General features: G+C 34.8%; 1 protein-coding gene across 4 annotated transcripts in view; it reads left to right on the top strand.

Annotated features, from left to right (window-relative positions):
- The window catches only part of LOC131073093 (uncharacterized), a 154,343-nt gene extending 152,257 nt beyond the window's left edge, over window positions 1-2,086 (top strand). For 3 of the 4 annotated variants that reach the window (XM_058009458.2, XM_058009457.2, XM_058009459.2), the window contains exons 12-15: window positions 766-813; window positions 1,221-1,256; window positions 1,392-1,466; window positions 1,559-2,086. In XM_058009458.2, coding sequence (XP_057865441.1) covers window positions 766-813; window positions 1,221-1,256; window positions 1,392-1,466; window positions 1,559-1,639 — 240 coding nt within the window. In that variant the 3' untranslated portion in view covers window positions 1,640-2,086. Of the gene's footprint in view, window positions 1-360; window positions 423-765; window positions 814-1,220; window positions 1,257-1,391; window positions 1,467-1,558 lie in introns of those variants that run through there. The other variant, XM_058009460.2, reaches the window with a different exon arrangement.
- The last annotated feature ends 17,013 nt before the right edge of the window (window positions 2,087-19,099 follow it).

Genomic DNA, 19,099 nt, shown 5'->3' with positions numbered 1-19,099 from the left:
TCTTTGGGATGGCATAGGCATTTTATATATAAATTTCACCCGTATTGAACTTTTGTATTTCTGAACCCATCCAGTTATTCTTATTAAATTTTGTTTGTCATTCTTGACCGAAGAAGAGATATCCCTCGTTTCTTGTCTCTCTAATTTCACCAGTTACATATTATTTTAAAATATATTCTGTCATTGTCTTTAGTTTAGTTTAGTCCTTTCATCCTTAAGCTTTAGAATTATCTATATGCAAGTCTTTACTGGATATTTAATCTTCTTCGTTCTGTAATCTTGCTTCTTGTACTGTGCATTTTCTTCTGGTGTGTTTTACCCATTTTGTCGTTTAGCTTAAATATAGAATTGAATTTGCAGGAAACACAAAATTTATATAATCTTCCTACCTATCATTCTTGCCTTATGCTTGAAGACTTACTGTAAGTGCCCCATGTTATTAGATTACCATTTCTTTTCATGTACATGCTCCAGAGAAGATAATTTTATATTTTTTTCTTAATGTCTTTAGATCTCAAATGTAGGCTAGAATTTCTGTAATGTGAACCAAGTATGCAATATCTTTTCCCAAAGTTGTTATCTTGGATTACTTTGCTGTCCTCTGAAACTGTAAATATTATATGATATTATATTATTTTGTGTTTCCAAGGCTTTGTACTTGTAAAAGAAGTGATCAAAAGGGCGGGAAAGAGTTTATGAAGCCTGCTTAATGAATGAAATTAAAGTGAAGAAAACGTTTATTAACCATCATGTGTTTGCTTTCAGGATGTAGGGTTTTGCGTGGAGCTCATAGGCCAGTCAGGGCAAAGCACTGTAAGTTCTATCTGCATTGTTCTCCAGAGTCTTGGTTACCTCTGAACTGTTATTCAGACGTCTAAGCTTCATATACCTTGGAAATCTATATTGTAATGGTAATTTTTGTATCAATCTCTAGAATTTTTAATAGTATTTCAAAATGTCACTATAATTGTGTGGCAGAAAATGGGCATGCATGGTGGCACTTGCATATAAACATGTGTATTGATTTTTATGCATATTTATAGCATCATTTAAAGGAATGGATTTTTCATGATAAGTTGTTAATTTGGTATATGTGTTGATATTATGTAGAGCAAAGCATTGGTTTGTTGTCTGGAGTTCGAAAGTGCATGTTCAAACTAATTTAGAATGCATTTTCTGTCATTTTATCTGTTAAGACCCCTTTTCCCTGTTTTCTGCAGGCAATGTTTCCTTATAAACGATGTGAATCAGATCAGGCATGTTTCTTATAATCAATTTCATGCACTTACAAGAATTTTGATTATTTGTGAAAACAAATGCATACACCTTAAAACACCTTAAATTCAAAAATAAGTATAAAATTATGAATTATGTAAATTTTCTCTCTGCAGGGAAATTTTTGCACCCCGAAAGCTGGCACCTATAGGCTTGTTTGGGATAATTCTTATTCGACCTTCTATAAGAAGGTGAAGTTGTCTTTTTCACTAACTTTTTTGACATTTCAAACAGAATTCTTAGACATTGGTATTAATTTTGACCTGTATTTCTTTTTGGTCAGGTCTTGAAATATAAAGTAGATGCCTTCCCACCTGTCATTGAGACAACACAATTAGATGTACCAAATGAAGGAAATGAATGAAGATGATTGCAGATTACAGTGATTGCAAACTTTGAGATGCAACTAGAACTGCGATCAAGCAATTAAAAAAGGATATTGAAGGCTAGCTGTACTGCAAATGTTTGAACTCAACTACATAATTTGTTCTATGATTTAGATGCAGCAAAAAAATGTCTGATTTCTGGTTGAAATGGTTCATGGTGAAATATCAAGTTCGTCTACGTGATCACTGAAATACTTGAATCAATCTTGTAGTTTGGAAAAGACTGATTAATGTATTTTAGGTACTATATTGTTCAAACCATTGATTGTTTCTTGCATTTCTAATGCCCTGCTTCATTTAATTGTGGGCATAACTAAAATGCAACACGAAGTAGATAGACAATTCTAATAATATTTTATTTTTATTGTCCTCTGGACTTTGTCCATTAAAAACTTACGAGTAAAATATGATGGGTGACTTGTCAAGGTGTATCTGTTGTAAATGTGATTGTTTTAATTTGTATGCAGTGTACCACGATGTCTGTAATCAAGGTTTGTAGGTATGTGATTTATTTTTACGTGGAATCTTGGCTGTTATATCCGATGCAAACCACCTATTCAGTAGTTACATTTCCTGGGATTAAATTTCCAATTCATAGTTCCAAGATGATAATGTTGAAATTACTGACATTCAATGCGGTATATAATAATTTTGTGAGATGCCGATCACAAAGGTATAGTGTAAGGTTTTATTTTGATATCATATACATGCATAGTTGTGAGATTTTGTGTCTGAGATCTTATGAAGCAAATTGTCAGTTGTTAATGCATGCTTAAAGTGCTGATGAGAAATCTCTGACAGTGAAATTTACATAGGCTGAGCAAGACATTTCCTTTCATTTATAATTTATTCATTGCCCTTTCTTCCTGTAAATCTCAAAAATTTTGATAGTAGCTGCAGAAGAATAGGAAAGTTAAGACTACTGAGGTTTTTAAGAAGTCACTTTTTCCACTTTTACTCTCAATCAGATAGATCAGCAACACCAACACAGGAGGCTCAATGTAAATCCATGGAAGATTTGCCGAGGTTTGTGCATTAGAATTTTAAAAAGATAATTATAGGGCCATAGTTTGCACCCAAACTTTCAAATGCTTGTTTATGGAACAGTTTTGGCGCCCGAGATTTATGGTTTATTCTTGGGGCCAACAACACTAAATCAATTGAAACCACATGGTCCTTGAAGTATAATACCAAATTGCAAACCCTGGAACTGTGTGGTTTGAGTATGCTGGTATGATGTGTTTTCTGGGCCCTAGGTTTGGTATGGATGGGTGTCTATATATCCAATGACCATGCACCTCCCCATCACACCTGCCCATGCTCCTGCCACCACACCTCCCCCCCTCCCAAATTATACATATATGTTTGTGTGCAGTGTGCATGCGTGTGTATATGTGTGTGTATATATATACACACATACATACACATACCACAATCATAACATGTAGGGTAAACAAAATATGTTCAACACCACGAAAAATTGATAATTTTAATGCTAAACGTCCTAGTACATCCAAATACATAAAGGCCTTGGTATAACTTAAAAGAGGACTATGCAAAATGCAAACCCAATATAAAGTTCCATATTGCTCTTCATTGAGCAACATCATGATCGACAGGCTTTAACATTGGCATTACCACTAACTGTGTTATGTAGGATACTCCATGTCTAGTAATGAAATATGTGCAATTCAAGTAAATCAATCATAGTTAAAAAACTCAGCACACCCAAAGACCTAAACTTAGTAAAAATTTAACAAAACTTGGCATAAATGTACATAAATTTATAAATTAATTTTAAAAAAGGCATAAAACTGGATTTATAGAAGGCATAAGTATTTCATTCAGTTATAGATAAAATGAGCTCAATGACCCACATCATAGTGTCATGATTGTAATTTGAAATTTTGTATTATACTTTTAAAAAAGTTCCATATACAAAACATGGGCCCAAAACATTTTTTTTTTTGCTTTATAAAACTAGAGGGCCTTGGGAGTGGCAACTCCCACCATGGTTTACGGATAGTGGGTTGCATGAGGATTTGGGTTTAAGTCCCCTAGCAAGGTTTGGGGGCAGCACCTCTAGTGCGTTCTCTATTGCAATGCAAGGTTGAGGTTGAGAGGTGCACACCCCCCACCATTAAGCCCATATTAAGGCCTTTTAGACCACATATTGAGCCCTTAATAATATCCAAACTCAACCACAATTGTGTCTTGTACATTTGGAAAGGATTTAGTGAATCACACCTTATACTCATCACTAACCTTGACATCCCTCTATGGTGGCACCCGTTTGGGCAAAGAGAGAATCTTACTCCATGTTCTCATGTGGTTGTTTAAGTGCATTTTTTGCTTAAATTTAAGCAATTAGAGTGTTCCCATGTAAATTTCAATAATGGGAAAAAGGATAATTTGGAATCTTTCCTATTTTAGTGGAACAATTATTTCTTAGGAATTGAAATTAAGTTTAGGAAAAAAAGGGGGCTGGAAATAAACAGCAAATACATATTGAGAACTGACATTTTTTTCCTCCTTTTTATTTGCCAAGGATTTTTCCTCTAAATTTTACTTGCAAAAAATATTATTAACTCTTATTCAAAAAACAAAATCTACATGACTGATTTAAAATAAGCAACCACATAGGGACTTGCTCTTAGTGTTGTATCATTTAAAGTCAAGGCAAATGCAAGGAGCGCAATGAGATGGTCATTTTGTTCCATTGAACAATGACATGAGTCTTTTTTGCTTGAAAAAGATGTTTGTAGGATCATTCTCTTCAATATTTATAATGGGTTTTACCTTAATCATTGAGCCAAGGTCATAATAAATCTTGCACAAACATGGTTGACTCATGTTAGCACATGTAATCAAACTCATGGTGGCTTCAATAAGGTTGAGAAAAAGTAATTTATTGTGCCCGCTACTTGTTATCCAAGATTAATCCTTCTACTTTATAGGTGCTATATGCTTAACTACTTCCATACACCTTACATGTCAATAAATAGATATGCTACCTCTCTTGTGTTAACAATCATCTTAAGATGAGTGTGTGCAACACATAATTTCTTAGGAACCTAATATAAAAGTAGAATATCACTCCATATAAGTTGCAAACTTATAATATATAAAAAAAAAAAATTAATGATGAAAATTGTTACCATCTCCAATTTTGAGGTGGATTTTAAAATGCCTTTTGACATGATGATTGGTGGTTAACAATTGGATCTTGATGGACCTCACATACAACTTGTTGATCCACTTGAATATGGTGCCAAATTGTAGTATCAAGTTGAATGAGTGAAGGTGTGGCCCACATCACGTGCCCATACCTTGTCTTAACCATCATCACTATGGTTTTATAATTTTGAATGTTATATACTATGAAATCAAAAACATTTTGAGAATTACTATCTCAATGGACTCTATAAGAATGTTTATAGTGAATTGCACATCCTTCCCTTGTCTTACAGTCAACAATCTGTAGAAACATCCCCCCTTTAATGCACACTACAACCACATTATTTAATTGCCTATTAATATATTTTTAATCTATAAAAAATGATTGCCATTATTCATCAACATGTTTTTATTTGTCCAATGACATAGTCCACACTTTTCCATAACTTAGGTTGTACCATTTAGGGGTTTTATTTCTAGCTCTCACAATATGCTACTAGTTTGTGACCTAACATTGAAGAAACCCATTATCATAAATTTAATAGATAATGCATTGATTGGTGCATGCCTTAACTCATTTTGGAATGCCTTTTCAATGGGCTTGTACCTTTTTCTCTTTTACAAGAAAGAGATTATTCCTCTTGACCTTAGACATAATTTCTACAAATGGATGTTTTCTAACCATTGTAGGGTTACAAGATGAAGTAGTAGGAGCTTGCCAGGCATAGATCCTTCCCTTTCCAATATGATTTTAAGGAAACTATTATGCCTAGTCATTGCTCTAATATATGTAGGTTCTTTGTTATTGGAAACTCCTTTTTTTCAACCCATTATGAGCTTTGATTCCTTAGTAAGAATCATACACAAATGAACCTTCACCCAACCATTTGAGTTGTCATAGGTTTCATTGAAATTTGTGCAACTCCAAATATAATCCCACTCACTTGTAGCTTGTTTTTACTGTCATGACATACTTCCAAAAAGGAGAAATTAATTAATTTTGACGATGGTTATTTGATCCATAAATCTTTAGATTTTCAACCTTAATAACTCGTTAAAGATCAACTCTTCTCACAAATTTTAGCAAACTACTTTTATATGGATTAAAATCACCTACAATAGTGTGAAATTCAGATAATAAGAAAGTACACAACACATAACAAAGCACGCAAACAAGAAACAAATCACATGCCAAAAAGTTCCAAATAAAACCTAAGGATGACAAATGTTAGGAAGGGTATGCTATCACTATCAAGTGTCAATACAACTAGTGGAATGTTGTTGCAATAGTTTTTTGGGATTATTACAATAAATTCTTCCTACTCCCTTGCCTCCTCTCTACCCCTTCATACACAACCCTTCCCACCTTCTCATTGTTTGAGGCAATTATGAGAATCAATTTATGAGCCAATTGAACTTTAATATCTCAACGTTCCTCTTTTATCCCCTTTGGCCACTTCACTCGAAGGAAGGCAAACTGTTGTTTTTTGAATTGGAATGATTGCACATTTACAACTATTTAACAACCCACATAATCCCAAAACCATCCAAATGACCTCCCTCCCCAATTGCATGGCTAGCAACAAGGAATTCTAATATAGCTCATTAGCCACAATGTATCCATCTACAACCATGAACTCAAAAATAAATGCTAGGATTGCAACTAACAAACAACCCACATTGTCACAACTCTCAAGATAAAAGACCAAACACAATCTTTTTCAAGTCAAATAAAAAACCATCCTTTATCTTACCAATGTGCAGTTTGGTAACAAGTATACTTCAACAATATAATATTCTTTCCAACAACACTTAAGTGTCACAATAAATTTAGTAGGGACTAAATGCACTTTGGTAACATGGTCAATCTTCAACAATACTTTGGTAGAAATGGAAGACACTTTGGCAACTTGGGCAATATTCAACAATAATTGAAGAAACTTTGGTAGCAATATTGCAACTAGGAACAAAGTAATTTCACAACTCCTTTGCATCAAGTGATGAACATATTATATCTCCACAATGTTATGGATCATCACCATAATTTCCCTAGATCTTTCCTCCAATCATGAACCATTTATTTATTTAGGTACCAATACTCTATTAAAAGTAGCTTGTATCTGCTCCAAAATATTGTTCAAACACGTGCCCAACTTTGTGACCATCTCAATCCAAATCACTTAAATTAAATTCAAATCATTATTTCTTTTGAATCATGGAGCTGTGTAATTTCACATAAAAATGTTTGAAAATTATCTTAAAATATTGAATTCTACAACAAACATGGTATAAAATAGTTTCAAAGTATCCTCAAATCATTTCTAGACACAGAGAAACACCCACAAAACCTTTTCAATATATTCAACAATCTTACACCTGATTGCAACAATCTTTAACAACTTCTAGGACTAATTGGTGATATAGATTGATTTATCAGTGCAAAATATGTTGATACAATAGAAAGAACAACAACAACAATAATAATAAGAAACACACTCAAACCCTCACTCAACACATTGAAACTTCACTATTTTATCTCAAAATGAAACATAATGCCTCTAACCCCTAGAGTAAATCTAGAACAAAAAATGAACATCAAAGAGCTACTCTTACAATATCAAAATAACTCACAAAACACCGAATTAAAATAGTAATCTACTTGCACATGAAACACAATAAGCACAACTTCCAACTACTCCAAACTAAAAGATGAATCTCCCATAATTTGGAGTTGATTAAAAATCCAAAACCACAACAAACCACACTTCTACAATATAAAACCTCAATCCACAAATCCATACAAATACTGAAAACATCCATACAACTTCCTCATCAACTATATGGTCCAACTTTGTTTGCAACTTGTAGTCAACAAAACACAAAAAAACACTAAAACTCCTACAAATCCTTGTTCTCCAATGCAACTCTTAAATGAAATTTATCTGAAGAACCAATGGGTCTTCATTTTTTGATTTTAGCAAAAAATGGATTTTCACCAATTGATTACGATGCTACTATGAGTTTTCATCTATTGAAGAAATTTGAACACAAAGTGCATGGGAAGATAATTTTTTGAAAAAAAAAAAAGATAATGTAAATGAAATATTTTTGCACATTTTATATGATGTCTGCCAACTTGGAATCAAGATTCTCATGGCCCTTGTAGTGGGAAAACTAATTATTAAAATAACATCCCAAGCAACTCTGTATTTGTCGATTGTCAATAGTGTATGATAACTTGTCATAAATATCATAAAGAATCATTTTAAATTCAAATTTAAATTTATGCCGGATGCTCCTACTTTTCAACACCCCACTTGCTAAGAATACTAAAATTTTATATTTATTTGTTTCATAGAATATAAGCTAAAGCAAGATTAAATTAAATAAATAATTTTTCTTTATTAATTTCTTCTTTGCTTGGGAAAATAGGAATTTTTCTTTATTAATTTCTTCTTTGCTTGGGAAAATAGGAATGGGTTACTAATTTATTCAAATTAAATTTATTTGAAAGAGGACATGGCAAGTCCTCCCTTCTCAAGATTGCTTGTGCTCAAGTAATGCAAGTGAGGATATTCAAGAATCTTTGTGTTGATGTATGAGGCGTACTATACTACACATACATCCTGAATCTCTTACCATATAAATGATGCAACTCCTACAAAATCTAGCATCTTTATCATCCATAACATTCTTGTACAAGTCATGTAATTTAATCACCTCTTTGAAAAACAAATTTATCACATGAAAATACATATTGAAAAAAAAATGTATAATACTTGTATACACCTAAAAATGGTCTGAAGATAATTAATTGAATAAGCAATTATTTAATTAATCCCCTTCCCCAATTTAATTGAATTTATTAGCAATTTGATTAAAATCTTCCACTCATCTACTTATTAATAAATCTAAGGATTTATTTAATAGGTTCATTTCAATAATCCCCTTTGATTAATTAATTCAAATTAATTAATCCCTCCCCATTTAAATTCATTTCTTCTAATCTTCTAATTAATTAAAACAAATCAATTTATGAGTTGTTGAGAGTTAATTAGTCTTTTCCTATTATTTGAATTTTTAAATTCAAATTATCCACATGCCTCCTAACTTCTAACCACCTAACCTAACCACTTCTAAACCTAACCCATTCCATCTAACCCTGGGTTTAATTAAACCTATCTTAGCTTGCACATCCTAACCTCCTTATTCTAACCTCCTATGGTGTGGATACTCTTCCCTTGAGACACATGGCATTCTTGGGACACATGTCCCCTTTCATGAGCAAAGCTTCTTGACACTTGTCACCATAGAGATGGCAAATGCTCCCTTTCCTCCAACCTCTTTTCCAACCTCCTCCAATTTCACCATTGATATCTTCAGACTCAATCTTGACTATTGATTCTTGCCACCTCACCCCTGGCCTTGGAAATCCTATAAATATCCCCCATCTTGGAGCAATAATCATCCTATCTCATTTGCATTTTATGCATTGTTACTATAGGCATAATATCTCTTAGCATATCATTTGAGCATTGTTATTATAGGCAATTGCATCTTAGATCTAGCTTAATTTGATCATTTTCTAGCATAATTGTTGAATCATGTAGCTTAATCGCTATCTTTTCTAGCTTAATTGCATCATTATCATTTCATATCCTCCATCTAGGTTTGGTCAAGTCACTGGAATTTGCTTATCCAGATCTGAGAGCAAATCCACACTCGCATCTCTTAGGAGGCGATAGATCGCTTTGCCATGGTTTTATCTTTCTTTGTTTAAAATTTGCTAACCATGCTTGTAATGATCTATTGAGTGTTTTGTGTTGCAGCTTCAGGTATCACACTTCACAGGCACGACATTTTGGCGCCCACCATGGTGCTGGAAATATGATTTTTGGCCTCTCAAACATCATCAAATCTTCATTTCTGGTCAGGTTGGAATCAGAATCTCGTACGAGTTCCTTTTCTGGCTCGTACGAGCTCCTTTGTGAACTAAAACAACAATCCATCCTGACTCGTACGAGCTTTTGATTTTTCATACGAGCCTGCTTCTGCACTCGTACGATCTCGGAAAGATTCTTGTACGAACAGGTAAATCATGTCGTGCGACATTCTGCTACTGTGTTTTTAAAATAGACTGTATTTTTGGGGTTTCATGCTTTGATTCGATTATTACTAATGCTAACCTTGGTCTGTTTGTGAGTTCTTCGGCAACCTCACTGGTTTTTGCAAGACGATTATCGAAGATTACACTTGTCAAAGCTTCATTTCAACAAAACACATCATGACTACTAATGCATTTATTTTGCAGGTTGCCTAGGAGGACTCAACTAAACTCTATGTCTTCTTTAATCTTTCTAGGCACACTTGATTTTGCTAATGGAAATGAACAATCATGTTTTTTGTGTTTTGATGATAGGCGAGTATGCTCTCACCTTTCTTAGGTGATCAAAAAGATAGACTCATCCTTTGCTTTCATTAGTGCATTTCTTTAGCGGGCCTGCCCTCCTGAGGAGCTAATATCTCTTAGCCATTAAGGCCAGTGAGAAGGGAACGACCTAAGTGGGAACGGCTAACACCAAGTAATCCAACCCACTATAAAATAAATGTGATTTGATGAAAATCAAGTCAATGACAGTGCTCGGGAATAGCTATCCTTCGTACCTTCGGGTATATCAAACCTTGGTTTTCAAGGCTGGGAGACCTCTTAATTGAGTATTATACCCCGATGCGCCAAACAGATCCCTTACTAGTTTTGGTTAAAATTAGAAGCTACCTGATTCACCTCCGAAAGAGTGATAATCTTTGTGCAAGAGAGATGGTAACTCTCCCAAGACACTTGCCATATCGTGTCCCCATTAGCGTTTGAAGTCAGATAATACGATGTTTAGAATCCATTGCATGAGACTCAGCAGTCGTATTCTGATTAGTTATTGGGTGTGTACCTAAGCTTGCAAGCAAAGGTTTTCTCTCTCAGCCAACTTCCTTAGGTAGCGCAATGTGCTTGAAGGTCATTAATCATATCATGTGTTTGTTGTGTATTCATCCCTTAAACAGAAAATCAGACATTCGAAACTAGAAAACATAAGCACAAAATCAAACTTCACTAATCAAAATTCTGCCAAACAAGCATATTTTTCTCTGTTCTTTTCTTTGTCGTACGAGGTATCTACTTTGTTGTATGGTTCGGTGGGAATTGTCATACGAGCCTGTTAGCATAAAATCTTTTGTCGTATGGATTATTAAGTTTTGTCATACGAGACCTTTTTTTTATTGTTTGGCTTAGGGGGAATTGTCGTACGAGCCTGTGCTTTGTCATATGAAATTTCTAATTTGTCATATGGGCTTATATGTATTATCGTCTGAGGCTTCTTAAACTGTCGCATGAATTCTGGAAACTATTAGTCCAGAACTGTCTTCTTGCGCATCTTTTTCAGGTTTGTCATATTTGCTCGCTCAATTTAGAGTAATCATAAACACCTATTCTCTGTCGCTTTGTGCTTGGATTGTCTCCTTTGTTCGTTTGGTCAAGTTATCATCTATCAAAATCAGACTTTAGAACATAAACACCTCAATATTTTCAAGTGCTCACATTCAACAAGTTCAAGATCTAAACATCTCAAAGTGCATTATCAACCTATTTGATAAACTGATCACCCAAAACATAGTTTCTCATCAGGATTTATCATCCTTTATCACGAAACTACAACGCTTGGTCAGAATAATATTGTCCCACATCGTAGGATATATCATTCCTATTGGACTTGATTTTTATCAAATCATCATCATTGCACTCCCAAAATCGAAGATCGAAAAACTTGCAAACTTTTAAACACTTGAACCATCTTTTTGTGTCATATCACATTTACATTGACAGTTGATCACTTATCAAAACAACTTTTTGGATAATTGAATTCTAGCACAATATCTAACACACGTGTATGCCCGTTCTAACTAGAGCTCAGAGACGAAGAATCACAGAAATGGAAATCAAAACATTGGAAATAAATGAAGAGCATAGAACCATGGAACTTGAAGATGAAATACAAGTTGAAGGAGAAATCATAGAGCAAAATATCAGAGACATCAAAAAAGATCCTCAATTCGATAAATTTATGCAAAAATTATTGGAGGGAGAAAAAGAAAAATATTTCCTAATGTTAGCAAAATTTGGTGCTACACTCCCCCAAGATTTTGATGTGAACAAATTGACACAAAAGAAAAGTGATCCTCCTCCTAATAACGAACAATATGAGGATATTTTTGGTCTCAAAATGAATGACACATCAATTCCTAGTAACACCAAAACCAATGAAGAAACTTACATTCCCAAAAGAGATGAAGTAGAAATTCTGAATAACATTCAATCCAATGAAGATGCAAGAAGGACTAGAGATGAAACAAGAAGAGATCCAGATCCTCCTAGAATGCAAAATCATGGTTATGCAAGAACAAATCATGTTGATAATCCTATCACAACTCTCACACAACAAATACAAACAATGCAAACACAAATTCAAGATATGTAGAGAGGAAATGTTAGAAGATACTCACTTCAAGAAATTTGTCCTTATCCATTCGACAGAAATCTAAACATGATACTATTTCCTATAGGTTTTGAAACTCCTAGATACAAAAAATATGATGGAAGCACTGACCCTCAAGATCATATACGAGAATTTTGCACAATGAGTATGGAGTTTGCACATGAGGATACCTACTTGATGAGATTATTTTTGAAAAGCTTAACTGGACTAGCTATGGATTGGTTCTCCAAACTTCCACTTGGAATCAAATCATTCTCAGAGTTGGTGGATAAGTTTGTTTCACAATACTCTTACAACATACAACATGAAATAACAATGCTAGACCTATGTAATGCCAAACAAAAGGGTGGAGAACCTTTCATGATATTTTTACAGCGATGGAGACAGTTAGCTTCACGATATCCTCGTATAGTGCCAATGTACGAAAAAATGGACATATTCATCGACAACTTAAATGATCAAATGAGTTATTATTTAAAAATGCAAGGAAATCAAAGTTTTGGAAAAATGATTGATAATGGAATCAGAATGGAGGAAGCCATGATAAAGAAAGGTGAGTTAAAAATATACAAACAAGGAGTCCATCCTCCTAACAACAATAACAATAACAACAACCACAATGATAAGCCAAAGTTTTGGAATAGAAATTGAATTGTCATCAACAATGGAATAGTGGATAATAACAATGTGAAACCAAAGCAACCGATTTTTAATTTATCCACTCACTCAGTAGCGGCTCAGCAAAACAACCATCACCAAAAAGCAACTATTAAAAATTTCTTTCGAAGGCAATTTACAAACATTGGTGAACCCCTTGGGTCAGCACTAAAGACACTTATCGCAAACAAATTGATCACTTTGCCAGAAGAAAGGAACTACGAACCTCAAATAAAACCACCTTGGTGGAATGATAACCATTATTGTGATTTCTATCGAAACAAGGGACATCACACAGATAATTGTCAGCGGTTGAAACATGTCATCCAAGATTTGATTGATAATGAAGTAATAACCGTGGATGGACATACAACAAATGAATCTCATACAACTATTAAAACTCCTCTTCCAAACTATGAGAAAGGTGAATCATCAACAACAAATTATGGTAAGGGTAAAGCGAAGGTAAACTACGCTCATACATATGATAATGTGGTAAACATGATTGTAGTTAAAGAAAAGCAAAATCAAGAACCTACTCATGCTATCACAAGAAGCAAAGCCAAATTTGTTTTGCCAGTTCCTATGAAAAACACATCATCCACTACCAAACAATACAATCTAGTGGATCAATTGCAGAAAACACCCGCACAAATATCTATCTTAGAACTTTTAAAGCTTTCACCTGCACACAAAGAAATTCTTGAACGAGCATTAGTAGATACAACAGTGTCCAAAGATATTGATATCGATCAATTCCAAACCATGGTGGGACATCTAACAACCCCTCACTACTTATCATTCACTAAAGAAGACGACATGTCCCTGCAACATCCCCATAACGCTCCCTTTCATATCGAAGTCATCATTCATAAGACGCGGGTTAAACGTGTCCTAATAGACGAAGGAGCTGGCTTAAACATTTTCTCTTTGAGTCTTGTTCGTGCTCTAGGTTATTCAGAAGATGCAATTGATCCCTGGAAAAAGATCACCATTAAAGCCTATGATGAAGAAGAGCGTTCCTCTAAAGGAATTGTGATGTTACCCATCAGAGTGGGACCTTTGCAGAAAGACACAACATGCCAAGTTCTAGACTTAGATTTATCATACAACATACTCTTGGGAAGACCCTGGATACATGACATACAAGTTGTTCCATCAACATACCATCAGTGCTTAAAGTTTCCCTACAATGGGTAGGAAATCACGATCTCAGTAGATTCAAATCCATTTCAGTATTGTAGTAATCTCAAACCAGTTCAAGAAGTCATTGTTCCTCATAATAGGGAGGCATCATCTTCGAAGACATAATCCAAGGAACAATCATTTGCATCTATCTTGTCAAGTATGGAGAAACAAATGCAGCTAAGAGATCGAGGGAACGAAGAATATTCAATATCACAATTACCACTTTCTCCTAAATCCTTTGGAAAACCATCAAACTCTAAACAACAACCAATTGTAAAACATCTTCTGATATTTGATGGAGCATTTGTTAGTGCTGGAACCTTATCAGAGGAAACAAAAGACAAAGATGTGCTACAGTGGCTATACAAGGATGAAGAATTTCAACAAAAGATCAACAATGTTCGCATACCTACAAAAAAGTATGGAAAAAGATTTAACATTCTCATAAAAATGGGATACATTGGAACAAGTCCTATAGGAAAAAGAAAAGAAGGTATCTCAAAACCTATTCAACCTCATACTCGGTAGGCTATTGACAAATTTAGCTTAGGGTATGGACAAGTTACTTTACCAGAAGATACATCTTTTAGCCAACAACAAGAGGAATATGAAAACATACAAGAAAAACTGGCAATTGAAAGAGAAGAAACATTAGATAAGCAACAAACACCAACAAACATGAAATGAGAAAAGAAACAAGCTTCAAATCAACAAGAGAAACAAACTAAAAGCACCTCTCAAGCAACATTAAATCTCAATCAAAACAAGAAAGAAGCTAATACTAATCCAGGAGAGCTCATAGCAAGGTTGACAAAACTCAATCTCAGTCCTGAAGAGGTTGAATATGAAAGAAGAAAAGATATAACAAGAAAAACTAAAGAAACAAATCAAATACTATATGAAGAAATTTGTAGATTGCAGGCTGCAAGTGATACATATTCTAATGAATGGGAATGGGATTCCTATTACTCTGAAGAATTAGCTGAAGAAAATTGATTTGAAGGAGATGTAGGAGTCAATTTAGTTCACACGTATGCAGGACAAACGTCAGGAATTAGCTCACTTGAATCAGAATCACATTCAGCGGACTTGGATTTAACCGAGGACGATCAAGAGTTTCTTATGTGAGGTCATTCTGATGAGAGTACCGTTCTAGACATCGACATACATATTGAAAACTTTGATACATCTATCTTGACCCTTGATACCCTCGAAACATCCCAACCTGAAGACCCCCTACCTTTAATCCACCCTAAGCTTATTGATTGGGAAAATGAAGGACATACCGCCATTGATACCTTTCCGAATGACCATGCCATATCTGTATATCTTAATGAAATCGAACCTGAAACAACTCTCACCAGGAATTTTAGCAACACATCTTCCAGTCAAGTGGGTGCCAAATCTCCTAGTCGCAAAAAGAAAAATAAAGAAAACAATGTCAGGTCTAATGTTGAAAACCATTTCTTGGCAACATTAGATCAAGAAAAAGTTAAAAGAAAGCACACATCTAATAGTGAAAACCTCCCCGAGGCGCCAGAAGATGGGAGATTTGACACTTTACCTGCACACTATCAAGAAAGGTCATCAATTTTGATCAAACCAACAGAGGCAGTTAACATTGGCACAACAGAGCAACCAAAGATCCTACATCCAACGACTTCTCTATTAGAAGAAGAAATGCAACAATATATAGAATTCTTCAAACGACGGTAAATCAATTTTGCCTGGTCATATGCAGACATGCCAGGGTTGGATACAGAGCTAATTATGCATCACTTGAATGTCAGTCCCGGAGCTAAACCAGTCAAACAGAAGTTAAGGAAAATGCATCCACATATCGCTCTCCTGGTCAAAGCAGAACTAAAGAAATTATTGGATGTAGGATTCATCAAACCTGTAGCATATCCTTAGTGGGTATCCAACATCGCTCCTATTTCAAAACCAGATAAAAGCATCAAAATATGCACAGACATCAGAGATCTTAATAACGCATGTCCAAAGGATTACTTTCCTTTACCTAACATTGACATCATTGTAGATTTAACTGCTGGACACTCCATGTTTTCTCTAATGAATGGTTTCTCCGGATACAATTAGATTAAATAACACCTGAAGATCAAGAAAAGACAGCTTTCACATGTCCATGAGGTACTTTCTGCTGGAATGTCATGCCTTTTGGATTAAAGAACGCAGGTTCTACATATCAAAGAGCTATGACAACTATATTTCATGACATGATGCATACATTCATGGAAGACTATGTGGATGACATAATGGCTAAATCATACAACAAAGAAGAACATATAGGGATACTGGAAAAGATCTTTGACTGATTAGAACAATACAAGCTACAATTAAACCCTAAGAAATGTGCCTTTGGTGTCACTTCCGACAAGCTATTGGGATACATTGTTTCAGCTAGAGGTATCAAAGTGGATCCAACTAAGGTTAAAGAAATCATGGAAATGGCATCTCCCAAGCATATTAGTCAACTAAGATCACTCCAAGGAAGACTCCAGTCAATCAGAAGATTTGTTGCTCAACTAGCAGATAAATATCAACCATTTACTCATCTATTGCATAAAAATGTTCATTTCAAGTGGGACCACCAATGTGAGGACGCATTCAACAAGATCAAGGACTATCTCATGCAACCACTTGTCCTAATGTCACCAATTCCAAGAAAACCATTGTTACCTTATGTATCAACCATTGAAGCATCATTAGGAGTTTTGCTTGCACAACAGGATAATGAAGGAAAAGAACAAGCTATCTACTACATCAGCAAAACACTAGTAGGATATGAGATCAACTATTCACCAACAGAAAAAGCATGCTTGGCAGTAGTTTTTGCTTTTCAAAAATTACGACACTATCTACTATCTCACTCCATCAAGCTAATAGCTAAAATCAATTCTCTAAAATATTTACTCAGCAAGGCAACATTGACAGGACAACTAGCAAAATGGATCATGATCCTGATTGAGTTTGATATTGAGTATGTTGACAGAAAATCTATAAAAGGACAAGTCATTGCAGACCAACTAGCAGAGGCACCACTTCAAGATGATCATCCTTTACAGATTGAGTTTCCCGATGCTGATATCTTAACGGTCACCACAAAAACATGGCAATTATACTTTGATGGTTCATATACACAACATAGATCGGGAGTAAGCATTCTATTCATCACACCACAAGGTCATACAATTCCAAAAGCATACAAATTAAGCTTTCCATGCACCAACAATACAACAGAGTATGAAGCTTTGGTAATAGGTATCAAAATGGCTATAGAATGGAACATTACACAACTTCAAGTCTTTGGAGACTCTCAGCTCGTCATCAATCAAATTAATGATGATTATCAAACAAAGGACAAAAAATTAATGCCTTATAAAAAGATGGTTGATGATATCAAGAAATACTTTGTAGAAATAAATTTTCAGCAGATTCCAAGAAATGACAACAAAGCAGCAAATGCCATGGCTACACTTGCTTCTCTCCTTTAGACACAAGAAAATCAACAGTGTTATGAATTCCTAGTGGAAGAGTTGTTTTACCCTGCTCATAATTGTCTTGATTCCCAAACTATCTGTCACCTTGTGGGGCATAATTCCTCCCGTTATGGCCAAAATTACACATACCTGAAAGATAACACCTTACCTCCCAACTTATCAAAAAATCAAAAGAGAAACTTTATTCGCCAATCCTCCCATTTTACTCTTGTCGCGGACACCCTATTTAAACGAGGTCTAGACGGTACTCTTTTAAGATGTCTCGAACAAGAAAAATCTAAGAAGGCCTTACATGAAGTCCATAACGGTATTTTTGGCACTCATTCAAGTGGTCTTACCCTTTCAAAAAAACTCATACGCTTGGGCTATTATTGGCCAACTATGGAACAAGATTCTTTTCAGATAGCTAGAACATGCAAACAATGTCAGATCCATTGAAATTTGATTCATGCACCAGCACAAGAACTTCATGCTTTGGCAACATCTTGGCCTTTCTATCAATGGGGTTTTGATCTATTAGGAAATATAAATCCTTCTTCATCTAATGGTCACAAATTCATCCTTATAGCTACATAATATTTCACAAAATGGATTGAGGCAATACCTCTCACAAATATCATAGGAAAACAAATTGTTGCATTTATCTTGAAATACATCATCTGTCGCTATGGAATACCCATGACCATTATCACTGATAATGGGTAACTGTTCAAGAATCAAGATGTACAAGAGATATGTGAGAAATTCAAGATCCAACACAGATTCTCCACACCCTATTATCCACAGGGAAATGGGCAAGCAAAAGCATCAAACAAAACTATTTTGAAAATCCTCAAAAAGATAGTGAATGATGCTAGAAGAGATTGACATATTCAATTAAACCCTGCTCTATGGGCCTACCATATCAGTATCCGCACACCAACAGGTGCCACACCTTTCTCTCTTGTTTATGGATCAGAAGCAATATTGCCAATAGAAGTAGAGATACCTTCTCTACGAGTATCATTAAAAGGTCTCATCCCAAATGAAGAACAACGAGTATCTAGATTACAAGAGTTAAAATTAATCCATGAATGAAGACAAAATGCCTTTGATCATTTAAAGGTATATCAGCAAAGAATGTGTCGGAGTTATAATCACATGGTCAAACCACAAACATTTCAAGTAGGGGAACTAGTACTAAAGGAAAATCCACGCAACCAGGCAAATCGAGAAAAGAAAGAAAAATTTGAACCAAACCGGTTAGGTCCGTTTGTGATCACAACAGTATTTGGATCATGAGCATATCAGCTATCAACACAGGACGAAGATCAGCTCGACGAACCCATCAATAACATGCATCTGAAGA

This window comes from Cryptomeria japonica, chromosome 7 (genome assembly GCF_030272615.1).
Source record: "Cryptomeria japonica chromosome 7, Sugi_1.0, whole genome shotgun sequence".
Lineage (NCBI taxonomy): Eukaryota > Viridiplantae > Streptophyta > Pinopsida > Cupressales > Cupressaceae > Cryptomeria > Cryptomeria japonica.
Note: the sequence above shows the minus strand (reverse complement) of the source record. Positions and strands in the feature narration are given on the sequence as shown.